Source organism: Capra hircus, chromosome 26 (assembly GCF_001704415.2).
Source record: "Capra hircus breed San Clemente chromosome 26, ASM170441v1, whole genome shotgun sequence".
Taxonomy (NCBI): domain Eukaryota; kingdom Metazoa; phylum Chordata; class Mammalia; order Artiodactyla; family Bovidae; genus Capra; species Capra hircus.
The window spans coordinates 14,315,069-14,330,432 of NC_030833.1; the positions used below are offsets into that span (position 1 = coordinate 14,315,069).

The 15,364-nt window shown below is 36.7% G+C and overlaps 1 protein-coding gene across 1 annotated transcript in view; it reads left to right on the top strand.

Moving 5' to 3' along the window:
- Positions 1–15,364, top strand: part of PDZD8 (PDZ domain containing 8) — a 77,336-nt gene that overhangs the window by 24,185 nt on the left and 37,787 nt on the right. Inside the window, exon 2 of the mRNA XM_013975244.2 lies at positions 3,234–3,359. Coding sequence (XP_013830698.2) covers positions 3,234–3,359 — 126 coding nt within the window. The remainder of the gene's footprint in view (positions 1–3,233; positions 3,360–15,364) is intronic.

The window sequence follows — 15,364 nt, forward strand, 5'->3', positions numbered from 1 at the left end:
GCGAAGAGTTGACTCATTTGAAAGGACCCTGACGCTGGGAAAGATTGAGGGCAGGAGGAGAAGGGGACGACAGAGGATGAGATGGTTGGATGGCATCACTAACTCAATGAACATGGGTTTGGGTGGACTCCAGGAGTTAGTGATGGACAGGGAGGCCTGGCGTGCTGCAGTTCATGGAGTCGCAAAGAGTCAGACACGATTCAGCAACTGAACTGAGCTGATAAGTTATATTGCATGGTATCTGTCTTTCTCTTTCTGACTTACTTCACTTAGTACGATAATCTCTAGCTGCATCTGTTGACCTGTGCTGCTGCATATGGCATTATTTTGTTCTTTTTTATGGCTGAATAATATTTCATTGTGTGTGTGTAGCACATCGTCTTTATTCATTCATCTGTCTGTGGACATGTAGAGATTGTTTCCCTGTCTTGGCTGTTGTGAATAGTGCTACTGTGAACATAGGGGTGCATGTATTTTTCTGAATTATAGTTTTGTCTGGATATATACCCAAGAGTATAATTGCTGGATCATACGGTAATTCTGTTTTTAGTTTTCTGAGGAACCTCTCTGTTGTTTTCTAGAGTGACTATGACCACACCAACTTACATTACCACCAACCAGGTAGGAGGGTTCCCTTTTCTCCATACCCTCCCCAGCATTTTTCGTTTGTAGACTCTTTAATAATGGCTATTCTGACCAGTTTGAGGTAGTACCTCATTGTAATAATTTTTATTTGCATTTCTTTGATAATTAGTGATGTTGAGCATCTTTTCATGTGCTTACTGGCCGTCTGTATTTATTCTTTGGAGAAACGTCTTTTTAGATCTTCTGCCCATTTTTATTTTGGGCTATTTTCTTGTTCAGTTATATGAATTGTTGGTATATTTCAGAAATTAAGCCCATGTCAGTTGCATCATTTGCAAATATTTTCCCCCGATCTGTAGGTCATCTTTTTGTTTTGTTTATTTATTTATTTATTTTTGCTGTACAAAAGCTTATAAGTGTGATTAGGTTCTATTTGTTTATATTTATTTCTGTTGCCTTGGGAGGTTGACCTATGAAAATACTGGTATGATTTATGTCAGAGAATGTTTTGCCTGTGTTCTCTTCTCGGAGTTTTACAGTGTCATGTCTTAAAGTCTTTAAGCCATTTTGATTCTGTTTTTGTGAATGATGAGAGGGTGTTGAACAAGTAGCTTTATCCCACTGTTTAGTGTGCTATTTTTAAATGGAATACATTTTTAAAATTTTGGTTTATTTTTGTGCAGAAATCCTTTCAGCAACACCCCTAGAAGTATTAATAAACCCAAATTAGATTTTACTGCTTGTAACATTGAAGTCACACACCTGTGAGAAATTTCTTAATTGAATTTTAGCTTTATATTTGACAAGAGAAGGTAATTCATAGAGCAGCTGTGATTTAGCACCTGGATTATTCACAGTTGCTAGTGTATGTAGTGCTTTTTGCGAATTTTTTGTTTTTAATGGAGTGACTGTAACATGTTCTTCAGGAGTCATAACGCTTATTAAAAACACTCAGCTACCACATCATCTGTCATTTCTATGATAGATGTAGTTTCTAACTTTTTTTCCTCTCAGAAATTTGGCGCCAGTCTGTCTGAATCAAATAACTTCAGTGGAAATTAAGAAACTAAAGGGGCCTTTCTGCTTTCCATCCATTTCAGAAACAGAAGAGCACTGAGCGTTGTCTGTGTGCCTGCTCACCTTTCCCTGAGAAGTGCCTTTCTTTACTCCTGTTTTAGCGGGCAACCGTAAAATAGTATTTCTCTCCCTCTAACAATCTTTTTCAGTATAAAATGTTGAGGGCCATTCATATTTTCTTAATATTTGTTTCATTTTTAATGTTGGATTTTTATAAACCAGATCAATACATGCTTCAGTCCTGATGGTATGTGTGAGGGGTTAGATAATTGTGAGACCAGATTATATCTGAGACTTCAAGGCATAAATGCCCAGCAATTTTTAAATCACCATAAGATAAAGAAGAATGAAAGCAGTGTGTGTGGTCTACCATGATTGAGGACCTAAATCTGGTTGTTTAGGGTTTGAGTAGGCTTTGAGGGATAGGGGAAACCTTCACTTTGTGCAAAAGGCTTGAAAGCAGGAATACACATGCCATCTTCTGGGTTCATGAGGTGACTACTCTTCGAGATTGGAAAGTTTCTATTAAGGAAAAATGCTATTGGAAAGATTGGTTTTGGTAGACCTTGAATATGAAACCAAGAACTTTTGACTATCTTTTATATTGTATGGTTAGTGAGAAGGCATAAAACTTTTGAGCAGGCAGATGTTATACCTAGTGACAGCAAGTAGGGTTAATTGAAAACTATAGACCCTCACCTCCAATTTTCTCTTATTTTCTTTGTCCTTTGCTTAAATGGAGAAGTACGAATTATGTGTCAAAGTAAAGATTTTTAAAGCTGCAGTTTGTAACTCACCACAAGCATCTCCATAAAAACCTAGAGTATTAACAACGAACACATAAAGACCTGAATAATTCATAGGTAATGGAAGTGTTTGTTTATAAACACTACATAATGGAAGTGTTACGTAGTTTGAGCTTTGATGAAGTCAGAATAGCTTGAATTCTGGTTGTGCTACTCACCATGTAATGTTGAACAAATTCTTTAACCTTTCTAACCCTCACTTCATCTGGAAAGGGAAGCTAGTAATATTGCCCACTCAGGATTGTGAGCATGAATAAGATATAAAGCATGTAAAGCTCTTAGCACACTGCCTGGCAAATAGTAAACATCTCTGTTAAATACCTTTGCTGCTGTTAATTGTTGTTGTGTTATTATTTATCATTATCTAGTACTAATCACTATCCAGTTATATTATTTCCATGGAACAGTGCATTCTGAATTTTGATCTTGTTACTGTAGGAACAAGATCCCATCTGGTCCAGAAGGAATCTCTCTCCTCCCCACTCAAGTTTCAGAGCCCACTGGTTGGCCTTAGATTTTCTTTAACTTTCTTCCCGGAGTCCTGCCTGGTCAGTGAGGTCATGCCAGAAAAACCAGGAAGTTTTGACTGCCGCAAAGAAAGCACCATTTGCAGCCAGTTATGCGGGAGAGTGGTAAACTTTGGTTTTATAATTTAAGTATTAGGTGTTTTGCTTTGTGTTGTTTCCTACAGGTAGGTTTTGTTACTGTGCTTTAAAGTGTGGTGTTTATTATTCAGAAATTTAGACTTATCTTTACTTTTGTCAGGTATAAGCCTTTTTTCCCGTTCCAAACCTTGCAAGGATTTGAAGACGACGACGAAGAGCTTATCCATATACAACAATGGGCACTTACTGAAGGCCGCCTTAAAGTTACATTGCTAGAATGTAGCAGGTATGTTCTTTGTTATTATTACTACCTTAGAGGAAAGAAGGTATACCAAAAGTGCACTTGAGCAGTATTTGTGCTTGTTCCCCTCTGTGTTAATTTATATTATATTATCTGTAAATTCTTTAGTGGTAAATTTCATAAGAGTAGTCCTTTCCAACTTATAGAAAATATAAACTATATTTTAGAAAGCATGCTAATGGGGGAAGTCATTTATCCTGCACTAATTTCCAGACTTCTTAGATACATAATGCTCTGTTAGCATATTTCTTACTACCTGTTAGAAAGCTGTTCATAGCATAACAGTTTGGAAAATTGTTTTTGATAATTAAAAATACCCTGGAAAGTTGCAAAACCAGACTTGTAAACCCTTGTGATTCTTAAATTTTAAGCTGGAAGGGAATCTCAGAAATAATCTGGCCCAGCCTCTTTATTTTTCCGTCCCTATAGTCTAAGCTGTGTTTATACGTTGCTTGAACTACTTACTACATTAGCCTCCTTCCTTATCTCCTAACACTGGTTACCAATATGACAAGCAGAATAAGCTTTTCAAAATGCATATCTGATTGTCCTTTTCCTACTTAAAATTCTCTTAATGGCTTCCCCATTCCCCTTAGACTATAGACCCAAATCATTACCATGACATGCATGCCCCTCTTTACCTGTCTAGTTTCTTTTTGTACTCAGCCCCTCACTCACAGTCCTTCAGCCAAATAGGCCTTCCTAAGAGAAGAGGATGGCAGATTTTTCCTCTAAAGTGCCAGATAAGTAAATAGTCTAGGCTTTGGCATTCACATGGTTTCTTTTGCAATTACTCAACTCTGCCTTGTAGTAAGAAAGCAGTCATAGATATGACAGTAGGCAAATGAATGAGCCTGACTTGACTGTGTAAGCATAAAGCTGTATTATATGAATTTTATAATTTTTGTGTGTCATAAAGTTCTTTTGATTTTTTTTTTTAACCATTTAAAAATGTGGAAACCATTGGTAGCCCACAGGCCATAGAAAAACAAACAGTGGACTGGATTTGGTCCATGGGCCATAGTTCGCCATTCCCAGCCTTATATTTAAACATACCAAGCTCCTTGTGTCTATTGCTTGTGGCTTTTAACCACTAGCTATTGTTGCCTCCTTTGCTCACGATTCTCTTACTGCATCTGAGATACTGCTCACCTAAAGCCTTGGGTCAGTCTTGGACCCAAGACTATGAAGGCATCAAGAGAGTATGATAAGGCATTATTTAGGTCATGTTGAATTGAGATCAATGATACGAAGAAAAACATGACAATTGTGAAGTATATGTATCCTACTTTACTTTAATAAGGACCTGTATAACAAAGAATATATAAGAAACCAATAAAGATTTTTATGGGAAAAAGGTGAAGGAAACTGGGTTAATGATGCTGGACAGGGGTGAAGGTGGGAGCCAAACTTCTCACTATAAACTTTTTTTGTACTGTTTGTTTTTTGTGACTGTTATCACCTTGTCAAAAAATAAAAATAAAGACCAGTATTTCTGGAGAGTTGAAGGACAAAGCCTGGACAGTGGTTCATGTGCTTATGTTAGTCCTTGTAGGCTTGGGTTATATAGTGCCAGCACCTTTTCCCGGCTGACAGCTTAATCGTGGAAACAAGCACGCTGTCTCAATAGTTTTTAGTCACTGTGGTTACACACCTGACCATGTAAAGTTACTTAGTGTTGTGGTGCTGTGTATTATTCACATAGTTTAAGGCATACGTAAAATTGTTAATGGAGGAGAGAATAAATTATTGTTTTCAACTCATCCTTGCTTTTTTGTCTTTGTGTTGAGAAGTTGAAACATTCATCTCATTTTTATTAAAATCTTTTTTACGTTATTTTCCTCTAAACATTTTTGTTACTATAAAAAAAGAACTCTCAATTCATATAGCGTCCAAGTTTCTAGAATTCACACTAAAGGAAATATACTATTATAATCTCAGTATTTTAAGTTTTCCCCCTACTGAATATAAATTCATCTTGTGTGGTTTATTGTAATTTCTAAAACAGAAAATGACACTCTAGAAAAAACAGAAGAACAAATAATAATGCCCCCCTTTTTGGAGGAAGAACAAAAAAATGCTTTTCGTTTATTTCAATTTTGGAAGCTTAAGGCTTAAGAACTCTTAAGATATTTTTACCATGACTGCTTCACTTAGTGATGTGAAAAGTTGTTGTTCAGTTGCTAAGTAGCATCCGACTCTTTGTGACCTCATGGACTGTAGCATGCCAGGCTCCTCTGTCCTCCACTATCTCTTGGAGTTTGCTCAGATTCAGGTCCATTGAGTCGGTAATGCTATCTAACCATCTCATCTTTTGCCACCCACTTCGCCTTTTGGCTTCAATCTTTCCCAGCTTTAGGGTTTTTTCCAATGAGTCAGCTCTTTACATCAGATGGCCAAAGTATTAGAGCTTCAACTTCATCAGTCCTTCCAATGAGTATTTAGTGTTGATTTCCTTTAGGATTGACTGGTTTGATCTCCTTGCAGTCCAAGGGACTCTCAAGAGTCTTCAACACCACAGTTCAAAAGCATCAATTCTTTGGCACACAGCCTTCTTTATGGTCCAACTCTCACATCCATACATGACTACTGGAAAAACCGTAGTTTTGACTACATGGACCTTTGTCGGCAAAGTGATATCTTTGCTTTTTATTTTTTATTTAATATAAATTTATTTATTTTAATTGGAGGCTAATTACTTTACAGTATTGTATTGGTTTTGCCATACATCAACATGACTCTTTGCTTTTTAATCTTTGGTTTATAATATGGTGTCTAGGTTTGTCATAATTTTCCTTCCAAAGAGCAAGCGTCTTTTAATTTCATAGCTGCAGTCACCGTCAGCAGTGATTTTGGAGCCCAAGAAAATAAAATCTGTCACTACTACTCTTCCCTTTCTGCTTGCCATGACATGATGGGACCTGATGCCTTGATTTTAGTTTTTTTGAATGTTGAGTTTCAAGACAGCCTTTTCACTCTCCTCTTTCACCCCCATGAAGAGTCTTTAGTTCCTCCTTACTTTCTGCCATTAGAATAGTATCATCTGCATATCTGAGGTTGTTGACATTTCTCCTGGCAGTCTTGATTCCAGCCTGTGATTCATCCAGCCCAGCATTTCACATGGTGTACTCTGCACAGAAGTTGACAATATACAGCCTTGTTGTACTACTTTTCCAATTTTGAACCAGTGAGTTCCATGTCTAGTTGTAATTGTTACTTCTTGACCTGCCTACAGGTTTCTCAGGAAACAGGTTAAGATAGTCTGGTACTCCTCTCTCTTAAAGAATTTTCCACAGTTTGTTGTGATCCGCACAGTCAGAGGCTTTAGCACAGTCAATGAAGCAAAAGTAGATATTTTTCTGGAACTCCCTTGCTCTCTCCATGGTCCAGCAAATGTTGGCAATTTAATCTCTGGTTCCTCTGCCTCTTTGAAACCCAGCTTCATGTGAAAATATTTGAAACAAATAGAAGAACGTTTTAGAATGATCAAATTTTTGAAAGAGTATAAACCAGTTAGGATTAGAACATATCTGTAGACCACTTGTATGTGTATAAAATTGTTCTAAATTAGCATGCTATCATTATTCGAAGTTTCTTGGGTTTTTAACGTTTAGGCATGCATGTTCACACATCTCCTTGAGACCTATTTAAACATGTCCAAGTTGTTACAGTGTCATAGGGATCACTTAGTATTGTCATGTTCGTACATGCTTAGTCTCTCAAGTTGTGTCAGCCCATGGACTGCAGTCTGCCAGGGTCCTCTGTCCATGCGCTTCTCTAGGCAAAAACACTAGAGTGGTTTGCCATTTCCTCCTGCAGAGGATCTTCCCAATCCAGGGGTCAAACCTGCATCTGCTGCGTCTCCTGCATTGGCAGGCAGATTCTTTACCACTGAGCTACCTGGGAAGCCCAATGTTGTTGTAGTTTTAATTTAATATAATATATTTTTAAAATTTTTATCTTTTGGTTGCCCTGGGTCTTTATTGCTGCACACGTGCTTTCTCTAGCTCCTGTGAGAGGGGCTACTCTTTGTGGCAGTGCAAAGGCTTCTGATTGTGGTGGTTTTTGTTGTGGAACACAGGCTCTGGGCACGTGGGCTTCAGTAGTTGTGGCCTGTGGGATCTAGAGCACAGACTCAGAAGTTGTGGCACATGGGCTTCCGTAGCGTGTGGAATCCTCCTGGACCAGGGATTGAACCCATGTCCCCTGCATTGGCAGGTAGATTCTTATCCACTCTGCCACCAGGGAAATCCCCTAGCTTAATATTCTTTTAAATGTTTGTTTCTTAAGCATTTTTGAACTTGATCTTGAATCAAGTAAAATATAACTTTAATAATGCTTTCCCGAAATCCAGGAAAGGATCATACTCGTCACCCACAGACAGTGATGGCTTTCTGCAAGGATTTCTTTTTTTTTAACTTTATTTTGAAATAATAAAATGGTTGGTTCTCTGTGAGGATTTTTTTCTTTCTTAACTTTATTTTGAATTTCAGACTGCCAGAAGTCTGTGTGAAGATTTACCAAACTTAGCTGTTGTAATTTAAGAGTAAAGTTTGCCAAAGAGGAAACAAGTTAGAAGTATTCATAGACAACCGTTTACTGAAAATAGTGGAGTTGTACAGCTTTATGCTTCAGAAGGCAACGCGAAGTAGAAATAATCCTGACTTTTGAGTTACAAGTGCTATGTTCACATCCTGGCCTTATGGTTTTACTGTTAGTTACATGTTCTTGGGCAAGTTACACATCTGTAAAAATGGACAAGCGCGCTGCTTTGCTGGTAATTGTGATCAGAGATAGGTAAATAAACTGTAGTGCCTGTTGCTGCTGCTAAGTCGCTTCAGTTGTGTCTGACTCTGGGCAACCCTATGGACAGCAGCCCACCAGGCTCCTCTGTCCACGGGATTCTCCAGGCAAGAGTACTGGAGTGGGTTGCCATTACTACACACTAAGGCTTCAGTAGATGTAACTTCTGTTATTATGCCTTGATATAATCATTCTCATATTTATCAAGAAAAAAGTAAATCTTTATAGAAAACTGGGTTTTTTGGACATTTAGTTGTGAGAACTGGAATTTGAATTTCATTAATTTGAAAGGATCTTGCACCGTGAAGGGAAGTTGTTTTCTAATTATATGAAATACAGTTTTGAATTTCCCAAATAAAGCTTGGGAATGGAAACATAGTTGTGTTTGTAAAAATTGGTTTTTATACCTTGCTTTAATCAAATGTTTTAGAAAGCAAACACAGTCATTCTGAAGTTGCCTTTTTTTTTTTTTTGCATTGACTAAAGTTAGTTTTTTAATCACAGAAGATCTCAACTGCTGTGTTTGTAGTACTGCTATTAGAAGACTAAATTATTTCACATTAGTGTTGCAGTCACTAAGATTATTAAGATTATTTTTATAGTTCAGCTTTTAAGAGGATTTTAGATACTTTGCAAAAGAAAATAATATTCCCATGTGCAATTAAATAGAAGATAAATTAGATTAAAAAAAACAGCCTTGTAGAAAAGAGGTCAGTTTTCTGGAGAAGGAAACTTGATAGGTTTCTTAGTTTTTAATCTCTTGATAAACCGTGCCTGCTTTTCAGGGGAGGAGAGAATCTGATGTCAAATTCTAGAAGGGATTTGCCTCTACATCTTTATACATTAAACAGTGTAGTGGGCCTCTTCTCATCTCATCTCTTCTGTTTTTCTGGTTTTAGCAACCAGTGATATTTTTAAGAAACGAGCTAAGATTACAGTCAGTGAAAGCAAAGCCTGTAAAGTTTTGTCGTGTGAGAGTTCTGTACTCTAAAGCAGTATATTTAGGATAGCCTGTCCTTATTATAGATAAAAGTTCTAATTAAGGTCAGTTCTTCACTGAGTCATACTTACAGTGTTGTAAAGCTTCTGTTTTCTCAGCACCTTTTAGAGTGTTGTTTTGTTTTACTGGGTTCCAAAAATACATCATTTAAAAAAATTTTTTAATGTTAACACAAATACAGAAAAACCATAGCCCTTGGCATTCTACTTTTATTATCAAGAGTTCTCCCTTATCCCATAATTATCTGTTATCAGCATGCACTCATGGATTCCTGTTTTTTTCAATGGTTATAATTCTTTACCATGCTTAATTATTCGGTGCCTAAATTTTCTCAGATGTAGCTTCTTGGAGCCTCTTCAGACTGGCTCCTATATGCTTGTGACATGACCTTGTCTTTTTTCTTTGCTTTTCTTTTTCTTGCTGCTGCTTCTTGAAAACTGGACATTGGAAATAATGAGTTGTGGAAACTCTGGATTCTGTTATATTCTGGAATGATTGATGTTATATTCTAGAGGGCAGTTGGCTTTCCTGTCCTCGTCTCCTTACCCTTCCCGCCTTTCCATCTTCCCAGCAGCAGCGTGTTTCCGCTCTCTGTTTTGTCTTCCCACTGCTGCCGTGTTAGACTGGTGTCCCAGAGTATCCTCCTGTATATAGCAGTCAGCCAAGGATTTGAGCAGAGATGGAACTTACCCTCTCAGTGGTTTCTTTCCTCCTAGGGGTCACCCCATAATTTCTAGCTGCTCTGTCGGCTTTGCACTCCATCCTCTGATAGTTAAAACCCATAAAGCTTCAACTTTCTGCTGCATGAACTATACCACCATTTTCCTGCAGCTCTAGCCCTGAGCTATGTAAACCCCAAGCTAGTAATTTGTACTTCTTGAAATTTTTTAAAATTAGACTGTCCTCTGGCTTCTCTCTGCTTTGGGAAGGTTTTCATTGCCTTTAAATGTGTTTTTACAATTCTTTTTATCCACTTTTTATACTGCAGTCTGTTGGAGAGTTTGTGTGACCACTTTACCACTATCACCTGAAGTACTGTTCACCTGGTTTTGTGGTAGATGTTGTTGACAGGTTTTGCCTTTGTTTTCCTGATTGTTCTCTGTGCTTTTATGGAAAGATTTTGGAACCATGCTATCACTACCACCATTCTTCTAGAACCAGAAATACATATATTTACTTAGATTTTTATAAGGCAAAGGGAAGGGTTTAATCATGTGATTAAACAATTTTGAAATAAAATTAGCTGATCTTGTTTCTTTTATTAGAGGCAGCTGAAATAAAAATTTGGCAGAAGTAATTAATACTTTTAAGTAGCATTATATCCATATTATATAGTGAAGTACTTAGTTCTTCCATGGAGAAGGCTATTAACATGGAGCTTTGAAATTCATTTCAAATTCATGAGCTATTTAAAAAGTTAAAACCAAAGATATAATTCTAGCTTACATTTGTCTGTAATCTTCCATTTATTTTAGGATTGAGTTTGAGTACATTCACTTGTTTATTTTTGACTCAAGTGGTAACTTAAAAAAAATTATCTGCAGTAAATAATTTTAAATATTAACTTTCCCCTTCTGAGTAGTTGGTAAATAGATGTACCTTATAGTCTGTATTTACTTTAATATTTGACAGTTTTATCTTTTTTCAAAAGAGAAAATATCTAGCTAAATTTGAATATATTTGGGGGCATGATACCTTTATTGTTGTTAATAGCATTTACTTATTATCTGCAATATACATATATATATATAGTAGGCACTTTGCATTCATTATTTCAGTCCTCAGAACATCTTCATGAGATTAGTAATATATCTATTTTATAGATGAAGAACTGAGATCCACAAGTTACTTGCTTAAAATCACATAGCTGGAATTTGAAGCTAAGTTTGTTTGACTTCAAAATCCTTCACTCATTCTATCTTCGTAGTCTTTTTTTTTCTTTAGCTTGCTGAAGAAAGTTTTGATTCTTAAATTTTTCATATTGTGTTAGAAGTATATAAATTTTGGAATTTTTTTTTAAATCTGTTTGAAGGCAAGTCATTTTTTAAATTACCTTTTCAGGAAGATCTTGAGATATAGAAATGTGTGTTAATAATGAAGCATCATTTATATAAAGGCTGAAGGAGAGATAAAAGGAAATTAGCTCAAACATGAGATATTTAATTTTGTTTAAAGGAAAACTTCCACTCAAAGTGAGCTGTTGAAAAACAGAAGAATTACTTGGCACTGTTGCTGAATATAATTCCTCGAGTTTTTTTTTAAAAGCTATGTAGATCTGTAACAATAATGGTCTGTAACTCTGAATTTGGACATATAACTCTACAAGATGAACTGAATTCCTAGAGATCTTATGCCTATGCCTGTATTTATTTAACTGTTTAAGTTCCTCTAGCAGTAAGAGATAAATAAAATAAAATAATTGAATGATTTCCCTTTGTTTCTGTACACTTCTCTGGGGCATAATTAAGTAATCTTCTGTAGTTAGGTTGTTTTTGACTAGAAGCAGGCTTCTCAGGAGATGCTAAATTTGGAGTTCACTTGCCCTAGGTTTATGTAGGTATTCTTTTCTCCCCCCGCTTCCTCTTCCCTAAGATTATTGTGTTGGAAATAGTATTGTTTCTTTTGTAATTGTATAGGCATAGTTCCAGAGCACCACAACATGACGATAAAGCAAATCACATGAATGTTTTGGTTCCCCAATACATATAAAAGTTATGTTTACACTAGACTGTAGTCTGTTAAGTGTGTGATAGTATTATGTCTAGAAAAATGTACATACCTTAATTATAAAAGACTTGACTACCAAACGATGTTCACCATCATATGAGCCTTCAGCGAGTCATAAACTCTTTGCTGGTGGATAATCTTGCCTTCATGTTGATGGCTCCCGTGACTTACCAAGTGTGGTGGTTGCTGAAGGATGAGATGGCATGGTAATTTCTTAAAGTAAGACAACAGAGAAATTGGCTGCATTGATCGACTCTTCCTTTCATAGACGATTTCTCTGTAGCATGCAGTTCTGCTTGATAGTATTTTACTCACAGCAGAACTTTTTTCAAAACTGGAGTCAGTGCTCTCAAATCCTGCCACTGTTTTATCAGTGAAGTTTATGTAATAATCTAAATCCTTTGTTGTTATTTTCAAAAGTCAATTGAGTTTGAAACAGTAAATGCTAGAGAGGATGTGGAGAGAAGGGAATTCTCCTACACTGTTGGTGGGAATGTAAATTGGTATAGTCACTATGGAGAACAGAATGGAGGTTCCTTAAAAAACTAAAAATAGAGCTACCATATGACCCCGCAATCCCACTCGCCGACATAAACTTGGAGAAAAACATGATGTGAAAGGATACATTCACCCCCATGTTCAGCGCAGCACTATTTACAGTAGCCAAGACATGGAAGCAACTTAAATGTCCATTGACAGAGGAATGAAATAAGATGTAGTACGTATAATCAGTGGAATATTACTCAGCCATTAAAAAGAATGAAATCATGCCATTCGCATCAACATGGATGGACCTCGAGATTGTCATACTGAGTGAAGTAAGTCAGAGAAGGAAAAATATCATGTGACATTCCTTATATGTGGAATCTAAAAAGAAATGAGACATGAACTTAACAAAACAGAGACTCGCAGAATGAACTTAGGGTTGCCAGGGGGAAGGGATACTTAGGGAGTTTGGGATGAACCCGAACACACTGCTATGTTTAAAGTAGATAATCAACAACTACCTACTGTGTTTAGCACATGGAACTCTGCTCAGTGTTAGGTGGCAGCCTGGATGGGAGGGGAGTTTGGGGAAGAATGGATACATGTATATGTATGGCTGAGTCCCTTCTCTGTCCACCTGAAACTATCACTGCATTGTTCAACTGAAATAAAAGGTACATTAACAGACTTTTTTAAAGTCAAACAAGTTTGCCTTCTTCATGGTGCTCCAAAATAATTACATAATAGCATCAAGGATCATTCATCATAGATCACCATAACAAATATAATGATAATGAAAAATTTGAGATACTCTGAGAATTAACAAAACGTGACACAGACACAGAGTGAGCAAATGCTGTAGGAAAAATGGTATTGATAGACTTTCTTGCTCAATGCAAGGTTGTCACAAACCCTCAATTTCTAAAAATTGTAATATTTATAAAATAAAGCAAAGAGCAGTAAAGCAAGGCGTGGTAAAACAGGTTTGCTTGTATATCCCTCTACTGCTATTTCATGTAGTAAAACAACGATTTTCATGCTTCTGATATCTGAATAGCAAAAGAACTTCAGAAAATTAAGTACAAACCCAGATGACACAAAGCCAACACTGTTAAAATGCCAGACCCCAAAATATTTCAGTGTGCTGTTGGCATGCTATATACTTAAATATGATACTTTCAGCAAAAGTGAACTGTGAAATGAACTGTGGTCAGAAAAATAAAAATCCAAGGGTATTATATCTGAATTTTCCCTCTCTTTGCACCATGATGCCATAACTGTCAATCAAGTGCTTCTGATGAACTTACTAAAGATACCTGAAGGTGACATTAAGATAACACTTGTTTTCAGAAATTGCTGTTTATAGTATGGATTGCATAGTAAGAGAAATTGAAGGCCCAGAAACAAATTAAGAGGTATTATAGGTTAAAAGTGAGGAAGTAAGTTCTTGAAATACATGTATTAGTAGAAACGAAAAGGGACAAATAGTATAACTAGGACAGGATTTAGTGAGTGACAGAATATGTGGGTGGGTGTAGGTAGAAGAAGCCAAGGAATGTTAAGAATTTGAGTCTAGGTGAGTTATGATCTCATTGAACTTTGATTTGGTCAAGTATTGGTTATTTTCTAATATTAGAGGTTATAAAGTTCAAGACAAAGTTTCTCTCTCCAGGACTAGTAGGGGAAATAGTGACACTTGTTTCAGAGGGAGAAGAAGGTACAGCCATCCTCACAGTCTGATTTTAGAACATTTTTGTCCCTGTCACAGAAGCTCCACACTCATTAGCAGTCAATTCCTATTCCCTCTAGTTCTCTTCCCCCAGACCTTATGTAACCAATAGTCTTTTGAATTCTTATTTTTCTGACCACGGTTCATTTCACAGTTCACTTTTGTGGAAGGTATCATATGTAAGTGTATAGCATGCCAACATCACACTGAAATGTTTTGGAGTCTGGCATTTTAACACAGTGTTGGCTTTATGTCATCTGGGTTTGTACTTAATTTTCTCAAATTCTTTTACTATTCAGATATCAGAAGCATGAAAATCGTTTTACTACATGAAATAGCAGTAGAGATACACAAGTATACCTGTTTACTGCACCTTGCTTTACTGTATTTCATAAATATTACATTTAGAAATTGAGGGTTTGTGACAACCCTACACTGAGTGACAACCCTACACTGAGTGACAACCCTACATTGAGCAAGTCTGTCAACACCATTTTTTCCAACAGCATTTGCTCACTTTGTGTCTACATCATATTTTGTTAATTCTCAGAGTATTTCAAACTTTTTCATTATTATTACATTTGTTATGGTGATCTATGATCAGTGATCTTTGATGCTACTTTTGCCTCTATAAATTTGCTTATTTCCAGACATTCCATCAGAGAAGGCAATGGCACCCCACTCCAGTACTCTTTTGCCTGGAAAATCCCATGGAGGAGCCTGGTGGGCTGCAGCCCATGGGGTCGCTAAGAGTCGGACACGGCTGAGTGACTTCCCTTTCACTTTTCACTTTCATGCGTTGGAGAAGGAAATGGCAACCCACTCCAGTGTTCTTGGCTGGAGAATCCCAGGGACGGGGGAGCCTGGTGGGCTGCCATCTATGGGGTTGCACAGAGTCAAACACAACTGAAGCGCCTTAGCAGCAGCACCAGCAGACATTGCATACAGTATGAGGTCTCTTGTGACTGGCTTTTTTCACTTAGCTTGTTTTCAGAGTTTATCCTTATTGTAGCATGTATAATCACTTCATTGCCTTTTGTTACCAAATAATATTCCATTGTGTATATATGCCATATGCCATATCTTATTTACCTGTTCATGACCTCATGGACATATGGGTTTTTTTCACTTTTTCGCTGTTGTGACTAATGCTATATGGACATTCATGTCAAGTTTTTATGTGAATATATGCTTTTATTTTTCTTGATTATATATCTAGGAGTAGAATTTCTGGGTCATGTGTTA